At 42.2% G+C, this 17,991-nt stretch overlaps 1 protein-coding gene across 2 annotated transcripts in view; it reads right to left on the reverse strand.

The window, feature by feature from the left end:
* Nucleotides 1–17,991, reverse strand: part of LOC136864958 (lachesin) — a 1,585,794-nt gene that overhangs the window by 1,488,139 nt on the left and 79,664 nt on the right. For both annotated transcript variants that reach the window (XM_067142366.2, XM_067142365.2), the window contains exon 2: nucleotides 3,550–3,592. In XM_067142366.2, coding sequence (XP_066998467.2) covers nucleotides 3,550–3,571 — 22 coding nt within the window. In that variant the 5' untranslated portion in view covers nucleotides 3,572–3,592. The remainder of the gene's footprint in view (nucleotides 1–3,549; nucleotides 3,593–17,991) is intronic.

A 17,991-nucleotide genomic window follows, 5' to 3' on the forward strand; every position in this document is an offset into this window, starting at 1 on the left:
CACATTCAGAGTTTTCTTTGTTATCAATACGATAGTTAAGTTTTAACTAAAAATGTCATTTCAGAAACACCTACTACATCAAAACAAGAGCTACCTTCGTTGTCTGAAGTTATAATTACGCTAGAGCATCGAGATCAGTTAAAAACACCAATTGTTCCCCCTTTGCTCCTTACATAGAAAAACACTTTATAGGACACACCAACAATAACTACGGTATTCCCTATGAAGATGAAAGTGTAGATTCCGAGCTGTCAGCGGAGAGATGGCGTGGAATAAGTTTGAGTGGCGTCTTTAAAAGTAGGAAATATCACTATATGAAGATAAAGTTGGAATTCAAGAGGACAAATTGGGGCAAATATTCATTTATAGGAAGGGGAGTTAGGGTTTGGAAGAACTTACCAAGGGAGACGTTCAATAAATTTCCAATTTCTTTGAAATCATTTAGGAAAAGGCTAGGAAAACAACAGACAAGGAATCTGCCACCTGGGCGACTGCCCTAAATGCAGATCAGTGATTGATTGATTGATTGATTGATTGATTGATTGATTGATTGATTGATTGATTGATTGATTGATTGATTGATTGATTGATTGATTGATTGATTGATTGATTGATTGATTGATTGATTGATTGATTGATTGATTGATTGATTGATTGATTGATTGATTGATTGATTGATTGATTGATTGATTGATTGATTGATTGATTGATTGATTGATTGATTGATTGATTGAAACAATGCAATTGGTTCAGGTAGTATACACCATGAAATGAACCGCACAAAGCATTTCCCTCTCTCCTGAAAAATGATTTTGTTGCTTGCATCTTTATTCCGCGAAGATCTTCAATTACTTTATTGATGAGCCCATGCCCAGCATGCTTCCTCACTTTCTCATTGCACGTCTCTCTGTCTGCTTGCCTGCTCTTTTCGCAACCATGGCGAAGTCAGCTCGTTAGTTACCGTTTAATCAGTCGACACTGTCTCTTTGAGGGTCTCTTAGATAAACTTACTTGTTTATGATGTAGTCCTCAAGTTTAAAGCTCCGACAGAACAGGGACTTGTGTCCACTCAGGGGGTATTTTCTCTCAAATTTTATTTACAGCATTCGCATCTAAATTGAATAGAATGCTTTCAGTGAAAGTGTTTAGTGTCTTATTGCAAGCTCAAAACTTTACAATAGCATTGCACTTAGTATCAGTCCGGAATGACATGATGTCTTTACTCTGCAAATGTTGTTTTCTCACTGATGTGTTCTGAACGTTACAATTTGTAAATGTCGCACTTTTTCGGCGTGCAGTTCTGCACAACCAATCAAAGAATATACACACAAGGGGTAAGGAGCGTCTGATCATTCCCGTACTATTCCTCTGGCGAAAAGTTTGAAATAATGGGCACCTGATTTATGCAGATCGATAAATTAACATTTTGACGGTAGATACTCACGCAGCCATTACTTCTTTTCACAATACTTCACAAACGCTTGGTCTGCTCCTAACAAATAAGCTATCATAATTATAGACAGAATGCGATAAAGAATATAGTTTTCTTCCCACAGCAGTCCAAAATTATTTCTGATCCATTGCGTCTGCTTTTTATCTTCATATTTTTGCAAATAATGAGGGAATAAATACCGAACTCATGAATTTTGGTGCCCACAACATAGCGCAATTCAACGCAGCTACCTTTGTAAACACGAATGTATTTCCTATCAGTGTCTTTGTCATAAAGAAATAAGAAGCATGAACCTCTATAGCGCAATATCTTATCGACAAAGTACAATATTCCCACTCATAACATATATAAAACTTGATAGCGAATAGCGAGTAAGTCTAAATATGCATAATCATGTCCAAGTGACCACTGCATGTCAAAACAGCGTGACCTTAGTATAAAACATGTTCAGTCCCGCTATCGTGTCCCACGCATTAAAAGAAGCTCTAGATTAAAATTTCGAGTCTGATGTCCAACTCCACCTCATTTCCAATTTTACCTTCTCTTCCACCTCAACTTCCACCTCCACATCCGCATCCATCTCAACAGCCGCAGCCACCCGTACTGAAACTCAACCTCTTCCTCCGCCTCCACCTCAAACTCAGCATCCGCACAGCCTCCAAACCTGCTCTACCTTCATCTGTATCTACCTTCATATCAACGACCACCTCCTACTTCTCCTCCGAGTCCTTAGTCCTTTAGCCCCTTAGAACCACTTAACCCTTCAGTGCTCTTTAGCCTACTCCCATAACAACAATGTATATTCGCAGTAGCTCAACTCCGAGGTCTTGAATACTGCTGAGGAGCCACCTTGGCTAGTAGCCCGGGCATCAGTTTCCAAAACAAAGGCCGATGAAACAAATAGGTTCTAAGTTACAAGTTGTGAGCTTTAAAGTGAGGCCTAATAAGAATAGTGTATATTAGCCCTTGCCTCAGTTCCGAATACTTAGGCCGGAAAAAAGGCACTAATTTAAAATTAGTGAGCCCTGGGGTATACTTTAGGCCCAGTGTAGAGCAGCAGTCTTGAAAATAGTCATTGCGTCAGTTCCCGAAACTTAGGCAGATTAATTTTATAGATCCTAAATACAAAGTATGATCCCTTCAGGTAGCTCTTTAAAGTTAGGCCCATAATAATAGTGTATAGCCAGCATCCTGCCTACTTTGGTTAAGCCTAGTAGGTTAAGCTTGCAATCTTAGGCATCATAATCACGTCTGTTGAGTTAAAGCCACTGTGTTGTTGAATCCGAGCCTGTAAGGTTAAGCCTGGAACGTAGCCATTGATGGGTTATGATGTCACATGAGATGAAGCATGCATTCTTAAACATCAGCCCCCATTAAGGTCGAAACCTGTTCTAAGCCTCCACACGTAGTCAGCCACGACCACTTTTCAAATCGCCCTGTTTGTGACGTAATTGCCACGTCCCTTAATCAAATTTTCTGAGCTTGTGACGTCATAGCTATGCCCTGTGACGTTACACGCTCAAAGGTCAGTTCAAAGCAAACCGCACGTCACGTGAGGTTAACGCCCTTTTAACTTTAAGCCCGCACACGTAGCCAGCGTCATGTGAGGACTTTATAAATTTCCCTCCCTGTATAACGTACCTACCAAGACTGGTCTAGAATCGGCATAGATATCCCACTGAGATTGTTCCAGAATCAACGTAAGTGCCTAATGTCGGTTTTTACAATATTCAAACTACGATAGCTAATAAAGTACTTGTACATTTACATTATAATTTCTTCTAGTTTTATTTTATTGCCCCTAGCTGTTGGTCCATTTGAAAATGTAACTTTCTGAAATAATACGTATTCCAATCTGTGTGTGGTCTACAATTACACCTCATTTATATTAAAACTGCACATCGAGAGCAGCGTCCAATCAGAAATATTTGGGGTGCAAGCTTCAGTTGATTCGCCCTGTATAGCAATTTGCATACTTTGTTTACACATATAACTGCATTGGCAGTCATACAGACCTTAATGGTATATTCTAATTTTGCTGTAATGCGTGTGACTTTCATACATAAATTAATAATAATGAAACAACCCTCACTTACCGCCTGAAGCAAGGGGAAACATCACTGTGCATCAGTCCATTACCTGAAACGAAACCAATTTCCAGTCAGTACAAACCATGGTGAGGTAAAAACTTCTGCGTTTCTGGCTGCCAACGTTTCCAATTGAGCTGAGAACTCACATTTGTCTTTCTCACTAGTACTCTAGTAGTCACTTTTCATCTTTCACACCCTGAAGTGATCGAGGGATTTCCGGTAAGGTTCTTGATTGGAACACACATCAGAGAGAGTGTACCGTTTAAAAATGATCGTTGCTGCACTTTGTGGACGGATGACCAAGCCTCGCACACGTCCACGTTTAAATCTGCGTGAGGGCATTAACACACACTTCATTTACGTACACACCACAATTACACGCTTTTTATGGATCTTTAGCGGTTTCATTTTGCGGCAAAAATGTTTTAGTGGAAGGTTCTTTATTTCGCGAAGAATATTATTCCTGAGTTACGCAGAGCGATTTTGAAATCCAGAATGGTAAAGACAGAGTCACCTTGTGCTCTATGAACTGAGCGACAGCTGGAAGCCAATGACCTTTCCTCACTTGACGGATTCCATACAGGGAGGAGGTATAAGGTAGGGGGTCGTATAATGGAAATATAAACTTCTAGACCGTTGAGGACTACGACGGAAGTAACCTTAAAGCTTTACACCTAATTAGTAGTGCAATACGCGTTATAAAACAATGGGAGCTGAATCGGAATTTTCCCACGAGGTCATTCACTCCTGGCAAGGTCATTAACCCATGACGTCACGGCCACGTGCTATTGTTTCCAAACAAGACCACGTGCTCGTGAAATCTGTCATCTTGACAGCTGTCATCTTGACAGACCCTAACCTCACTTTCATGTTTTCGGATGGAATTTTGAATATGTGTGCATTGCTAACCTCACTGCTGCCATCTTGACAGGACCTAAATCCGTGCTCTTGCTTTGGCGCTCCATTTTGAACGATCCTTAAATCACTGCTGTCATCTTGACAGGTCCTAACTACGTGCTCGTGTTGGGAGCGGTATTTTGAAAGACTCTAACGTCACAGCTGTGCAGGCGCAGAATTTAGGAAAAAAACGACTTTGGGCCTAACTATACAGAACATAGTTTTACGGCCAGATGCCCTACCCGACACAACTTTGAGCGGCCTAACCTCAGAGTACGCTAGATTTAAGGCTAGCTGCCCTTCTGGACACCATCTTGCCGGATACCCCTTCCCCGACACCATCTTGGAGGGGCCTAAACTCATAGGGTTCTAGTTTAAAGGCTAGATGCCATTCCCGACGCCATCTTGCCAGATGTCCTTCTTGATACCATCTTCTAGTGGTCAAACCTCACAGAGTCCTACCTTTAAGGATAGTTACACTTCCCGACGCCATATTTCCAGACGCCCTTCTCGACACCATCCTGGAGTGGTCAAACATCACAGAGTCCTAAATTTAAGGCTAGATGCCCTTCCTGACACCATCTTAGAGAAGTAGTATAATAGGACAGTTCGGCCGCCGCCTCCGATTCCGGCTCTCGGGAGAGGCCTCCGATTCCCGCGGGAAATTTGAATTTTGGCGGGAAATTTGAATTTTGGCGCGAGATTTGAATTTGTAAACAAAGCCACGTGCGTTTTGACAGCTGTCATCGACAACAACGCATCGCTATCCTCACTACTGCCATCTTGACGGGCTTAAACCTCAGTGGTACCAACTTAACCTAACTAGCGCGAGATTTGAATTGGTAAACAAAGCCACGTGCTTTTTGACGGACACGTGCTTTTCGACAGACAACAACGCATCGCTAACCTCAGTACTGCCATCTTGACGGGCCTAAACCTCAGTGGTATCTACTTAACCTCACTAGCGCGAGATTTGAATTTGTAAACAAATCCACGTGCTTTTTGACAGGTGTCATCCACCATCTTTAAACTACAGAGCACCGTGCTGCCCTCTTTATCGCAGTAGCTGCAAATTCGTCACCTGTCATCCGCAGTGCTGCTATCTTGGCGGGCCTAAACCTTAGTGCTACCAACTTAACCTCACTAGCGCGAGATTTGAATCGGTAAACAAATCCACGTGCTTTTTTGACAGCTGTCATCAGCCATCTTCAATCTAGAGAGCACCGTGCTGCCCTCTTTAGCTAGATACCTTTGAAATGTGGTGGCAGGCTATTCCACATGACAGCAGCCATCTTTAATCAAAAGAGCACCGTGCTGCCCTCTTTCCGGCGGTGGCAAATTCCACGTACTCTTGTTTGGAAACAAACTCGCGTGCTTTTTTCTGACAGTTGTCATCCGCCATCTTGCATCACAAACCTCAGTGCTGCACTCTTTAGCTAGATACCTTTGAAATGTGGTGGCGGCAATTTGAAAAATTCAATGTGCTCTTGTTTGGAAACAAAGCCACGTGCTTTTTTGACAGCTGTCACCCGCCATCTTGATCAATAGAGCACTGTGCTGCTATCATGCGGGCAATTTCGTCAGCTGTCATCCGCCATCTGTAATCCACAGGGCACCGTGCTTCCCTCTATGTTGTAGCGGGCAATTTGAAAAGTTCTGTTAGCTGTCATCCGCCATCTTTAATCAAGAGAGCACCGTGCTGCCATCTTTAGCTAGATACCTTTGAAATGTGGTGGCGGCAAATTGAAAAATTCCACGTGCTCTTGTTTAGTAAACAAACTCACGCGCTTTTTGTCAGCTGTCATCCGCCATCTTACATCGCAAACCTCAGTGCTACACTCTTTAGGTACATACTTTTGAAATATGGTGGCGGAAAATTTAAAAAGAAAAATTCTACAGCAGCCATCTCTCGACGCTAATTGCACAAGATGGTGGCTATACATGACTCCTTAAAGGTGCTTATGCAAGATGGCCGCTATACATAGGTTCTTATGAGACACCCTTGGGATGCTTGCGCAAGATGGCGGTTATACAAGGCTCCTTATGAGACACCCTAGGGATGCTTAAGCAAGATGGCGGTTGCTCTTATGAGGTGGCTTAAGGGACCTTGCACAAGATGACTAGAGACGCCCTAAGGATGCTTGCGCAAGATGGCGGACGCAAGATGGCGGCTATACACGACTCCTTATGAGACCCCTTAAGGGTGCTTGCGCAAGATGGCTGCTGCTCTTATGAAGAAAGCTAGCTTAGAGGCTAACGTGTCGTGCTAGTTCGATTCATTAAATTTGGGGCTTAAATGCAAAATGTTAAATATATCTAAAACGGTGCATCGTAGAGCAAAAAGGACAAAATGTTTCTGCCCAATACCTCGGTTCGCAGTATGAGGAATATGATAGCATAAGAAAAACATAGTCTAATGATGAGATCAACGGTTCGGTTCCTACTTAGGCCCTTCGGCATTCGCTCTGTTTTAGCTTGTATTGAAGCAAGTCTTCGAAACATGATGAGGTCTAGCTACGGTAGAGAGTATAACGTGCCGTGCAGGTTCGATTCATTAAACTTGGGGCTTAAATGCAAAATGTTAAATATCTCGAAAACGGTGTACCGTAGAGCAAAACGGACAAAATGTTTCTACCTAATACCTAGGTTTGCAGTATCAGGAACAAGAAAAACATAGTCTAATTATGAGATCGACGGTTCGATTCCTACTTAGGCCCTTTGGCATTGGCAGCTATCTAATTCTACAAGATGGAGCCTATACATAGCTTCTTATGAGACAGCTTAAGAGCGCTTACACAAGATGGCTGCTGCTCTTACAGTATGAGACGCCCTAGGGTTGCTTGTGCAAGGTAGCAGCGACAAGACGGTGACTATACACAGCTCCTTATGATACGGCCTAGAGGTGCTCACACAAGATGGTGGCTGCTCTGATGAAGAAAGCTAGCTTTGCATCGTGCAGGTATCTTTACAGCACTAAACCTCATACCGTTGAAATGTGGTGGCGGGTAATTTGAAAAATTCTACGTGCTTTTCTCTTAACAGCAGCTATCTTTAAACAATAGCGGCTATACATAAGCTGTTAAGGCCTTCTCTTATGTCAAGGCATAGCTCTATCGAACAAGTTTAAACTTGCATCGGGATAGCTAGAGTAAGCACGTGCTGCAGTGATGACGTCATTATGCATGTTTAGACTTGCAAATCACTAAAGAAATATAACAAGACTTGAATCGAACACTGCACTCTATGCTGTTAACTTTATCATGTGATCGGAACATTGATTGAAGTGTTTAGAACACTAAATAAGTGATCAAGACTAAAATAGAACACTGTACTCGATACAACATGTGTTTAGAACATGTCAGGGGATACCTTTGTTCTAAGAAGATTAGATTAACGCACATTCCTTGTAGGGATAATAGGCTAAAGAGCTAATGGGCAAAAGGGCAAAAGGGCTAATGGGCTAAAGGGCTAAAGGGCTAATGGGCTAAAGGGCTAAAGGGCTAGGGTGCCTCTCCTCTCTTTATCCGGGCTTGAGACCGGCCCTACAACTAGAGGCGGAGTTAACACCCTAAGGAAGGGAGAATGTTGGGAAATAATCTATACGAATATAGCTACTCGATCGACTATATACTACAGATGGATGATTTAGGTGAGGATAAGCTCTTACTTAATAATACGTACACGACGTAATTCATGCTCTATTTCAAAAATATCTTCTTTTTACTGTGTGTAACCAGCATCATGATAGGCTCTTAGCAGTTGTAATAATAATAATAATAATAATAATAATAATAATAATAATAATAATAATAATAGCATGCGGTCTCGGAAAGGAACAAGAGAGTTTGGCAACATTTTACGGTTTTTACATTTTTTCAATAACACAGCGACACAAATATGATAATTACTTTAATATAATTCTCAGTACAGTATGGAAGTAAGTGAAAGTGTGCTGTACTTGCATACGTCAAACATCTGGTCTACCTACACGGTCTCGTTCGAGGCTTCACGCAGAGCATACATCTACATACAAAATTCTCATTCCCCCTCCCTTTTCACATGTAGGTACCTCAGGTGAACAAAATTAAATTCTAAAAATGTGAATGAAAAATTCAACTCGTGTTTTTGCAATATCTAGGTGAATGAAGTGTGCGGTTTGCTATATCTACTGCGCGTGTATGTGTGTAAGGGCTAGCTCACAGCATTTGCTTGTGGCACAAATATTTTTTCTATGTAACAATCAATTCCGTATTTTTACGTTAGAGAGTGCAAGCAAATTAAATGTGTGCGTGTGTGTGTAACACTAGAGAAAATGAGAAGTGGTTTACAGCGCTGTTGTTATCTTACACATTGTTTTCTACTACAGTACACAGTTTCAGTGTCCGATTCCATGCATATAATTTTGTTATTTATTTATTTATTGTGTTATGTGTTTGTGCCACGAATCATGTTTAGACAGCTCGCGAAATAAGGATTAAGGTAGTCTGAGTCTTTTTATGCCAACACTAAACAAAGAGATCAGGGTTCGAATCCCATGTCTGTAATAGAGACCTTTTTTATGTTACGGTGACGATGTGTTGCATGTAATAGAGATTTTTTATTTTGGCAATTAACAGAGAAACTGGGTTCGAATCCATGACTGTAATAGAGAGATGTTTTCTTTATTCTCTTACAGTGACTATGTGTTTGTGAGCTTGCGAAATAAGGAAAGAGCTAGTTTGCCGTTCAGTTTTAGTGTTCGAATCCATGTATATTTGTAATTTATAAGTAAGGTAAGATAACAACAGACTGTGTAAGTTCTGAACACAAAAATGTTGCCATCTTGCTCTTAGTGGAGGACACAGCACAATGCATATCCGGTCCTCTGTAACACGATTGGATCTGTAAAGATTGCTTGTGCTCTGTTCGATAAGGAGAGGGCGGTAACGCTATGACGTCCCCGGATGGAGACATAAAGCCAACAGGTTTGATTGTCGACATGTTTAGTCTTGTTCAGGAGGGGAGGTCACGCGTCCCATGGAGGCGTAATGCCTTGCGCAAAATGGTGACTCTCACAAGATGACGTCGGGAAGGGCACCTCGCTGTGTAAGTTCGGACCCTTCCAATATGGCATCGGGAAGGGGAGGGGATCCGGCAATATGGTGTTGGGAAGGGGCATCTTTCCACGCTGTAAGGTTAGATCCCTCTAGGATGGTGTCGGGAAGGGCATGTCGAGAAGAACAGCTAGCCTTAAAACTCGGATCCTCTCAGGTTAGGCCCCTCTAAGATAGTGTCGGGAAGGATCATGTCCAGAAAAACTATGGTCCTCTGAAGTTAGGATTCTCCGTGATGGTATCGGGAAGTGCATCTAGCCTTAAAACTAGGACTCTGTGATGTTTGAACACTCCGAGATGGTGTCGAGAAGGGCATTTGGCAAGATGGCGTCGGTAAGGGCATCTAGCCTTAAAACTACGAACCCGTGTGGTTTGACCACTCCAAGAGGGTGTCGAGAAGGGCATCTGGCAATTTGGTGTCGGGAAGGGCATCTGGCCTTTAAACTAGAGTTTAGGCTCCTCCAAGATGGTGTCGGGGTAGGGCTCTAATTTGGTGTCGGGAAGGGCATCTGACCGTAAAACTAGTTTCTGTGTAGTCAGGCCCCCAGTCGTTCTCTTTTCCAAATTCTGCGCCTGCAGTTGTTCAAGTCCCCGTCAGGATAACAGCTGTGAGGTTAGGTTCTTTCAAAATTCCGCGACAATCACGAGCACGTGTTTAGGACTGTCAAGATGACAGCAGTGAGGTTAGCCATGCACACTTATTGAAAATGCACGCCAAAGTAGTGCACGTGGTTTTGACCTGTCAAGATGACAGAGGTGAGGTTAGGATCGTTAAAAATTCTGCGCCAAAACAAGTGTACGGTGTTAGGACCTGTCAAGATGGCAGCAGTGAGGTTAGCCATACGCACTTTATTCAAAATTCCGCGCGAAACACGAAAGTGAGGTTAGCGTCTGTCAAGATGACGGTTGTCACGAGCACGTGGTCTTGTTTGGAAACAATAGAACGTGGCGGTGACGTCATGGTCACGTGACCTGATGTTATGGGGCGAATGACCTTACCAGCGGTAAATTACCTCGTGGGAAAATGCTGATTCAGCTCCCATTGTTTTAGAACCGGAATTCTTCTACTACTCACCTAGTCCTATACGTAAACGTTCCACTCGAAATGTGCATTTTCAGCATTCGTAGAAATATGCTCTGTATTATTTAATCTTATATATTTACATTTTCTGGTGAACCTAACCATAGACTTCCATCTTCCAGTTCCTAAAAGAAGTGCTGTGGGCATCTACGAAATTCCATTGGTATTAGCCTTCTCAACTTCGAACCCCCGTAGTACTCGAGTTTCTGTACGTATTACAAACACGAAAGTTTTGTTCCTCCTATAGGTTGACTAGCCTCTCCACGAGAAAACCACGCAGTACCTAATTTCGGATCTCTCACCGGATCTGCTCTATGCCATTCTGTAATTACAGGTATTGAAATGCAGACACACGCTGCATAGCCTTACGAAGCACATTTTATTAGCTACTAGTACCCTTTCAGGTTTGTTTCCACGATAATCAATCACCTTCTTGAAGATACCGCACCCAGCATGCTACTTCAAATTCCCCCAGCACGTTCCTGCATCTTTCAGCGTCTGCTGTCCCGCTCTCGTTACAGCCAGAATAAGTGTTTCTAATGAAGTCAACTCGTTATTTTCAGCTTCGTGGTACAGTGTAATGAGTTGACATATGCGACACTCTCACTGAAGGTCTCCTAGCTAAACTCAATTGTTGATGATGTAGACGATATATATGATACTCTGAGAGAACAGAAATTATCTCAGATACACGTTCAAACCTTGTCGAGTAAAATTGCTTAATTTATTTTATTTTTGCAAGCATAAAACTTTACGATCGCCATTTCAACAGCGCTACACTTAGTATCAGATGAAAATGACATGATGCCCTTACTCTACAAGTGCTTCTCTCCCACAGATGAGATTTTAACACCGCAAAATTACCTCCCGGCATGCAATGTTGCACAACAAATCAAAGAACGCACACACTGCGTTTCGGCACTTTGCAATTAGAAAATCGCTTGTAACGATGGACATCCTAATTACTGGAAGTCGATAAGTTTACATGTGGATGGTAGATACTCGAGCACCCATTCTTTAAATTCATAGCCCTTTATAAACATTAAATATGCTCCAAACAAGTAAGCCCTCATGGTCAAAGCAAGAAAGATATAAGGAATAACTTTCCCCGATCGCAAGTCCATATTCTCTTCTCTTAAATCCATTGTATTTGCTTTTTATCCTCATCTGTTGCAAACAGTAAGGGAAAGGTGCGCTAAATTCTAAAAACACGACTTTTGAAGACGACAGCACAGAGCAATCTAACACAGCTACTTCTTGTTTAAGCCTTCACCTCTCTAGCACAGTATTCCATCAACTTGGTGAAAGTTCTTATCATATTTAAAGACATAATCTTGCGACGAAGAGACCGTTATAGCAAATAAGGTCAAACATGCACAATCTTGTCCACGGGATCATCGCACATCGAAACCTGTGATAGTAGCAAGAATTTAATAACCCACCTCCTGTCACCTTGATGTCAAGTAAGTAATAACCTCTTTTAGAAAGAAAGTTGTGTGAAGGTTTTCAGTTGTAAGGACGAGGGTTTAATCTCCGACTGTCGTAAAATCCTCAGTAAGCTACCAGAAGTCTCTAGAATTCAAATCTCTATGTCCGACGGTTACAGTCAGAATCACCTAAATCGAACGTAGAATAGCATTTAAAGGTCATCTAATAGGATAGCGCAGCAGGGAAGTTCGCTCTGTGCGTTAAGAAACCCGTGAGCAGATAAGTCGCAAGTGCTTTACTAACACAAATATAAGGAGAAGGAGGAGAAGCAACATGAATCGAACTCTTAAACTCGAATTTTAAAAGCGTACACTACTTAAGCCGGGAGTTGAACAAAACCTCGTAAGTTGAAAGTTCTTCGAGGACACGAACTAGTGTCTGCGAGGTTAAGCACGAGAGTCGGAACTTATGCTTGACAGGTTAATGAACAAAAACAGAGAGGGGCGTCTAACCGAAAATCTGAATACGTCATCTATGATTCCAAACAGAGAAAAGTAACCATCCACAAAACAATGGCTCTTTCATAAACCCGTAACAGAGAAGAACATCCAGCTCTACAACGTTAAGCACAATACGCGTAACATTATAAACTGAGAAGGGAGGCTGACTGTAAATCTTTCATTCATCAACACAAATTGGGAATAGAAGACGATTCATACTTTATTATTTGGCCCCGTGCCAGCTCTCCAGAGTTAGTCACATAAGAGCTATTAATTGTAGCATTCTTGCATAGCATTAGCTCAGATCCGAGACGTGGATGTAACGCTAGCTCAGCTCCGAGATCAAGAGGTAGCCCTGTGTCAAATCCATGGAGTTAGCTTCAAAAGGGCAATATATAGAGTCCACCTTGGATAGCATTACCTAAGGTTCGACACGTGGATGTAACGCTAGCTCAGCTCCGAGATCAAGCGGCAGCCCTGTGTTAGATCCCTGGAGTTAGCTTCAAAAAGGCAATATATTGAGTCCATACTGGATAGCATTAGCTCAGGTCCGAGACTTGGAAGTAACCTTAGCACATTTCCGAGCCCTTGAGGTAGCCTTCACTCAGTGCCAGGTCCCTCTCGAGTTACCACCATAAGAACAATATAGAGCAGCTTTTGTTCGATAGCACAAGCTCAGCTTCGCAACCCGGAGGTAACCCAAACTCAACTACAAGAAGTGGAGGTATCCTGAACTCATCTCCGAGGTACGGAATTAACTCTGTGCCAGGTACCTAAATTTAGTCTCATGAGATATATTACCTAATAGTGCATGCACAGGCAGGTCAGTAACCATTTATATTTTATTGTTTTGAGAAGTGTGCTGACCGCGCCCAGCCAAAAAAATTGCCAACTGCCGGCCAGTGAGAAATCATTCCGTAGGCTCTGGCAATCGGCGGCTGGCACAAGTTGCACTCTTTTTCTCGCTCATATAAAGATAGAGTGCTCCTGCCTCACGTGCGCCTTCCTCTCTCCACCTCCCTCCTCGCGCTGGGTGTTAAACAGAAGAAGACAGTCTTGGTGGAAAAGAAGAAAACAGAAGCACTTGATAAAAAAAGTCATTGGAAACACATGCTGAAATAAATACGATTGTGTAATACAGTGGAATTGTTGCCTGATTTTTTAACTTGGTACGGTAATCCTACTGTACAACAGGTCCTAACTTAACTAGTAACAATCATGGTCTAGGATATAGTAGAGAGGAGAGGTTCTCTAATAAAATTCAACAAACGTTTTAAACTACATCCTCCTTCTTATTTAATGAACTGGAAATGTTACTGAAACCAAGCTATTTGATCTACAGTTTATTACCACGACAACGCATAACATGTAGTATTAAACAGTGATCAGGATTTTTTTAAGCTCTTCGATATAGAATCCTCCTTCGATAGGCTGTCCTGAAAGATCGTGAAGTAAATACGTACATGGATTAGTAAGCCTAACACTGTTGATTTGAAAAATTTCTATGCACCAGTTAGGGGTGTGACCGTTTAAGAGGACAGACATGTGTTTGCAGATGCGAAAAATGTCACCTTTCTGAAATCGTTGGCGTCGTGGATGAGCTGTCTTCATCACATGATTAATAACATCTATGCGTGTTGTACTCTTAGTAAGAAGACGCAGATTTGTGCCTATGGTGCGATTAGGATTACTGTTATAGGCGGACACAAGTTTAGTAACGAGATCAATCCAGCGGTAAGAGACTTGAGCTGAAAATACTCGCAACATCTTTCTTTAGCGTGCAATTAATGCATTCTACAACGATTACTTTCAGACTGCTGCGTGTAGAATAATGATGAATGCCGAGTGCCTTGAAATTAGAAGAAAATCGTTGCTATAAAACTCTTTACTTTTATCTGTTTGTAGAAGATGTGGGCAGCGTTTTGATTGTTGAACAATACGTTTGAAGGCCCCTTTGACATGAGCTGCTGTCTTAGATCTCACGGGTTGGACAAAAGCAAATTTAGAGTGCACATCGTCGGTGGTAAATAGATACTTATACCCATTATTGCCATAGATCACGTGTGACGACAAGTCTGCGACGGTAGCTTTGATAACCTATTTCTAGAACATCTGATTTCTGACCTTGTGAGGCTCTCAGAAGTTGCAAAAGTTCTCCTAATGGTGACAGTACATGTGAAATACTCTTCTGTCCTCTTGTAGCGTCAATAGCAAAAATAATAAGTTATATCACATTCTTGTCAGGAATCCCTTAGAAGAGGAGTTCCAAGAGTCCTTTAATAGGTTTAAAGTTAAATATTTTACGAAATGGCATTTGGCATAAATCTTTAAGTCAGCATTATCTATACAAAACAATAGCAAATGCCGCAGGTTCCGTCGGTTTGTCCTGCGAAGAGTTTTTCTATGTAAGGAGCAAAGAGTGAACCATAAGTGTTTTGAATACTAGATCACGATATTCTGGTGAAATCATAACCTCAGACAAGGAAGGTAGAACTTGTTTTGAAGTGGTAGGTGTCTCTGCAGTCCTAAACTTAGATAGTAAGGAATCGTTAAGATTTTCTTCCTCTCCTTTCTCTTCCTCCTCCTCGTCTTCTTCTCCCTCATCCCGCTTCTCCTTATGGTGGGATGTTGACATGGTAACAGAATATTTCGATGATGGACTTGAATAAAAATCTATTTTATTGGTGTACCGAGTGCTGTTTTTGAAAAGAAGTCAATATCTCCTTAAACACGTTTAAACTCTTTAAATTTGAATCGAATATTTTTTCGCGTGTATGATGCCTTGTGCAATCTCATTGCTTGATGTTAACTTGATGTCGTTTCCAGATCAAGTGCAGTATGTAACCGCTATGTTAATGATTATAAAATTAACAAACTCATTGCGATACCATCCATAATGAACATCACAAGCCGTAATGTCGCAATGAGCAACATGTTGCACACAGACGTTTAAAGCCATTGAATGTTATATCAGTGTTAACATGATCGCCATGTTGCGCTCACCTTGTCGAAACAGCACGCGTCAACTGCTTAGCACACGGTCATCGGTTTGAAATAAATGAAAAGCAGTATACATATTTATGACTCACCATACTAAATTATACAAGAAAACGTCTTGCTGTTCTGTAGTGACGTTATCAAAGAACATAATAGAATTGGGAAGCACATCATCTGGCGGCAGTACCTCAAACCAACTTTGACCGGATCCTATATGACAAGTTGTAGAATACCAACGCGGTTGGTTGAGTGACTTCACACGAAAATATTAACATTCTGGAAGTGTATGCCATTTGATGAGAGAGTAAGTGCGGGTTAAAGACTTGACTTGCCGTAATTAGTATAAGTCAGGGGTTCGAGCACCACAGCCACCATACGCTCTCGGGAGAGGCTTCCACCTCATTGACTACATGTTAACCTTACATCCGCTATCTTGGAGGGGCTTAACCTTAATTTTTAAGCGTAAGAGAGCTAGCCTAACCTCATGAAGGAGCCTAACCTTAATTTTACGACCGGATGCCCTTCCAGACGCCAAGTGCACAAGATGGCGCTATACACAGCTCCTTGTGAGACACACTAAGGGCGCTTGCGCAAGATGGTGGCCGCAAGATGGCTTCTATACATAGGCTCTTATGAGACTCCCTAGGGACGCTTGAGCAAGATGGCGGCTATCTAATTCTACAAGATGGCGACTATACATAGCTTCTGATGAGATGGCCTAGGGGTGCTCGCACAAGATGGCTGCTATACTTAGAATTTATGGGACACCCTAGGGACGCTTGTGCAAGGTGGCGGCTATACATGGGCTTTTATGAAGAAAGCTAGCTTAGAGGCTACTGCACAAGATGGCTTCTGCTATTATGAAGATCCTTATGCATGCGGTGGAGGGCAATTTGAAATTCCACGTGCTCTTGTTTGTAAACAAAGCCACATGCTTTTTAACAGCTGTCAGCGACCATCTTTAATCAACAGGGCATCGTGCTGCCATCTTTAGCTACTACCTTTGAAATGTGGTGGCGGGCAATTTGAAAAAATCCAGGTGCTTTCTTGACAGTGGCCATCATTAAACAACAGAACATCGTGCTGCCATCTTTAGCTACTATCTTTGAAATGTGGTGGCGGGCAATATGCAAAATTCCACGTGCTTTCTTGACAGCGGCCATCTTTAATCAACAGAGCGTCGTGCTACCATCTTTACCTACTACCTTTGAAATGTTGTAGCGGGCAATTTGAAAAATTCTACGTGCTTTTTGACAGCTGTCAGCCACCATCTTTAACTACATGCACATGGCTTTCTGCTATTTTGGTACGGAATTTAAAACCAAGATGTCGTTTTCAACACTCAGACTTTGTTGACATACTTACGAAGCTGCTGTTGCCTACATCAAGTATTCAGAACATGTGAGAGAGATACTTTTTTTAATAGATTCGAACAGACTAGAATCGAACAACAGGTGTTCAGGACATGTTTACTGCTTAGCAAGAGATATTTCACTTAGAGAACTTATTTTTAAACCAAGCTGCTGTTTTCAACACCCTAAGACTTTGTTCACATACTTACGAAGCTGCTGCTGTGAACACAGTTTAGAAAATTAGAAAGCCAATTACCAACGTGATTATGGTTAACCCACGCATTTGTCGCCAAAGGGCATTACAGTCTGAAGTTTGAGGCTGAAACTAACTAGACATGATCCAGGGACTTCGGTGCTGAGAGCTGACGGGGAGATTGAGTCTGAACTACTGCGGAGCTAAATTTAGGACGTACACAGAGATTACATCGGGTATCGTTAGCGGGCACTTTTCAAGTTGTAAATAGCGAGTTCATTGTTTTTACAAGTTCGCGACACAAAGGAACTTATCTTGATACTGAATACCTAATGTAGTGCAGGAATTTAGTTCTTTACATTCGCTACTCCTGCAGGCATAACGTTGCATTGACTACGCATTAACCTTCCAGGACTTGACATGGTACTAGGATGATGGTGTAAGGCGTGAAGGGGCACAAGATGGCGGCTATACACAGGCTCTTATGAAGAAAGCTAGCTTAGAGGCTACTGCACAAGATGGCGGCTGCTCTTATGAGACGGCTTAGAGGCTACTACACAAGATGGCGGCTGCTCTTGTGGGACGGCTTAGAGGCTACTACACAAGATGGCGGCTGCTCTTATGAGACGGCTTAAGGGCGCTTAAGGCTCTTATGAAGAAAGCTAGCTTAGAGGCTACTGCACAAGAAGGCGGCTGCTCTTATGAGACGGCTTAAGGGCGCTTGCGCAAGATGGCGACTATACACAGGCTCTTATGAAGAAAGCTAGCTTAGAGGCTACTGCACAAGAAGGCGGCTGCTCTTATGAGACGGCTTAGAGGCTACTACACAAGATGGCGGCTGCTCTTATGAGAAGGCTTAAGGGTGCTTGCGCAAGATGACGACTGCTCTTATGAGACGGTTTAAGGG

This window comes from Anabrus simplex, chromosome 2 (assembly GCF_040414725.1).
Source record: "Anabrus simplex isolate iqAnaSimp1 chromosome 2, ASM4041472v1, whole genome shotgun sequence".
In the NCBI taxonomy this organism is placed as follows: domain Eukaryota; kingdom Metazoa; phylum Arthropoda; class Insecta; order Orthoptera; family Tettigoniidae; genus Anabrus; species Anabrus simplex.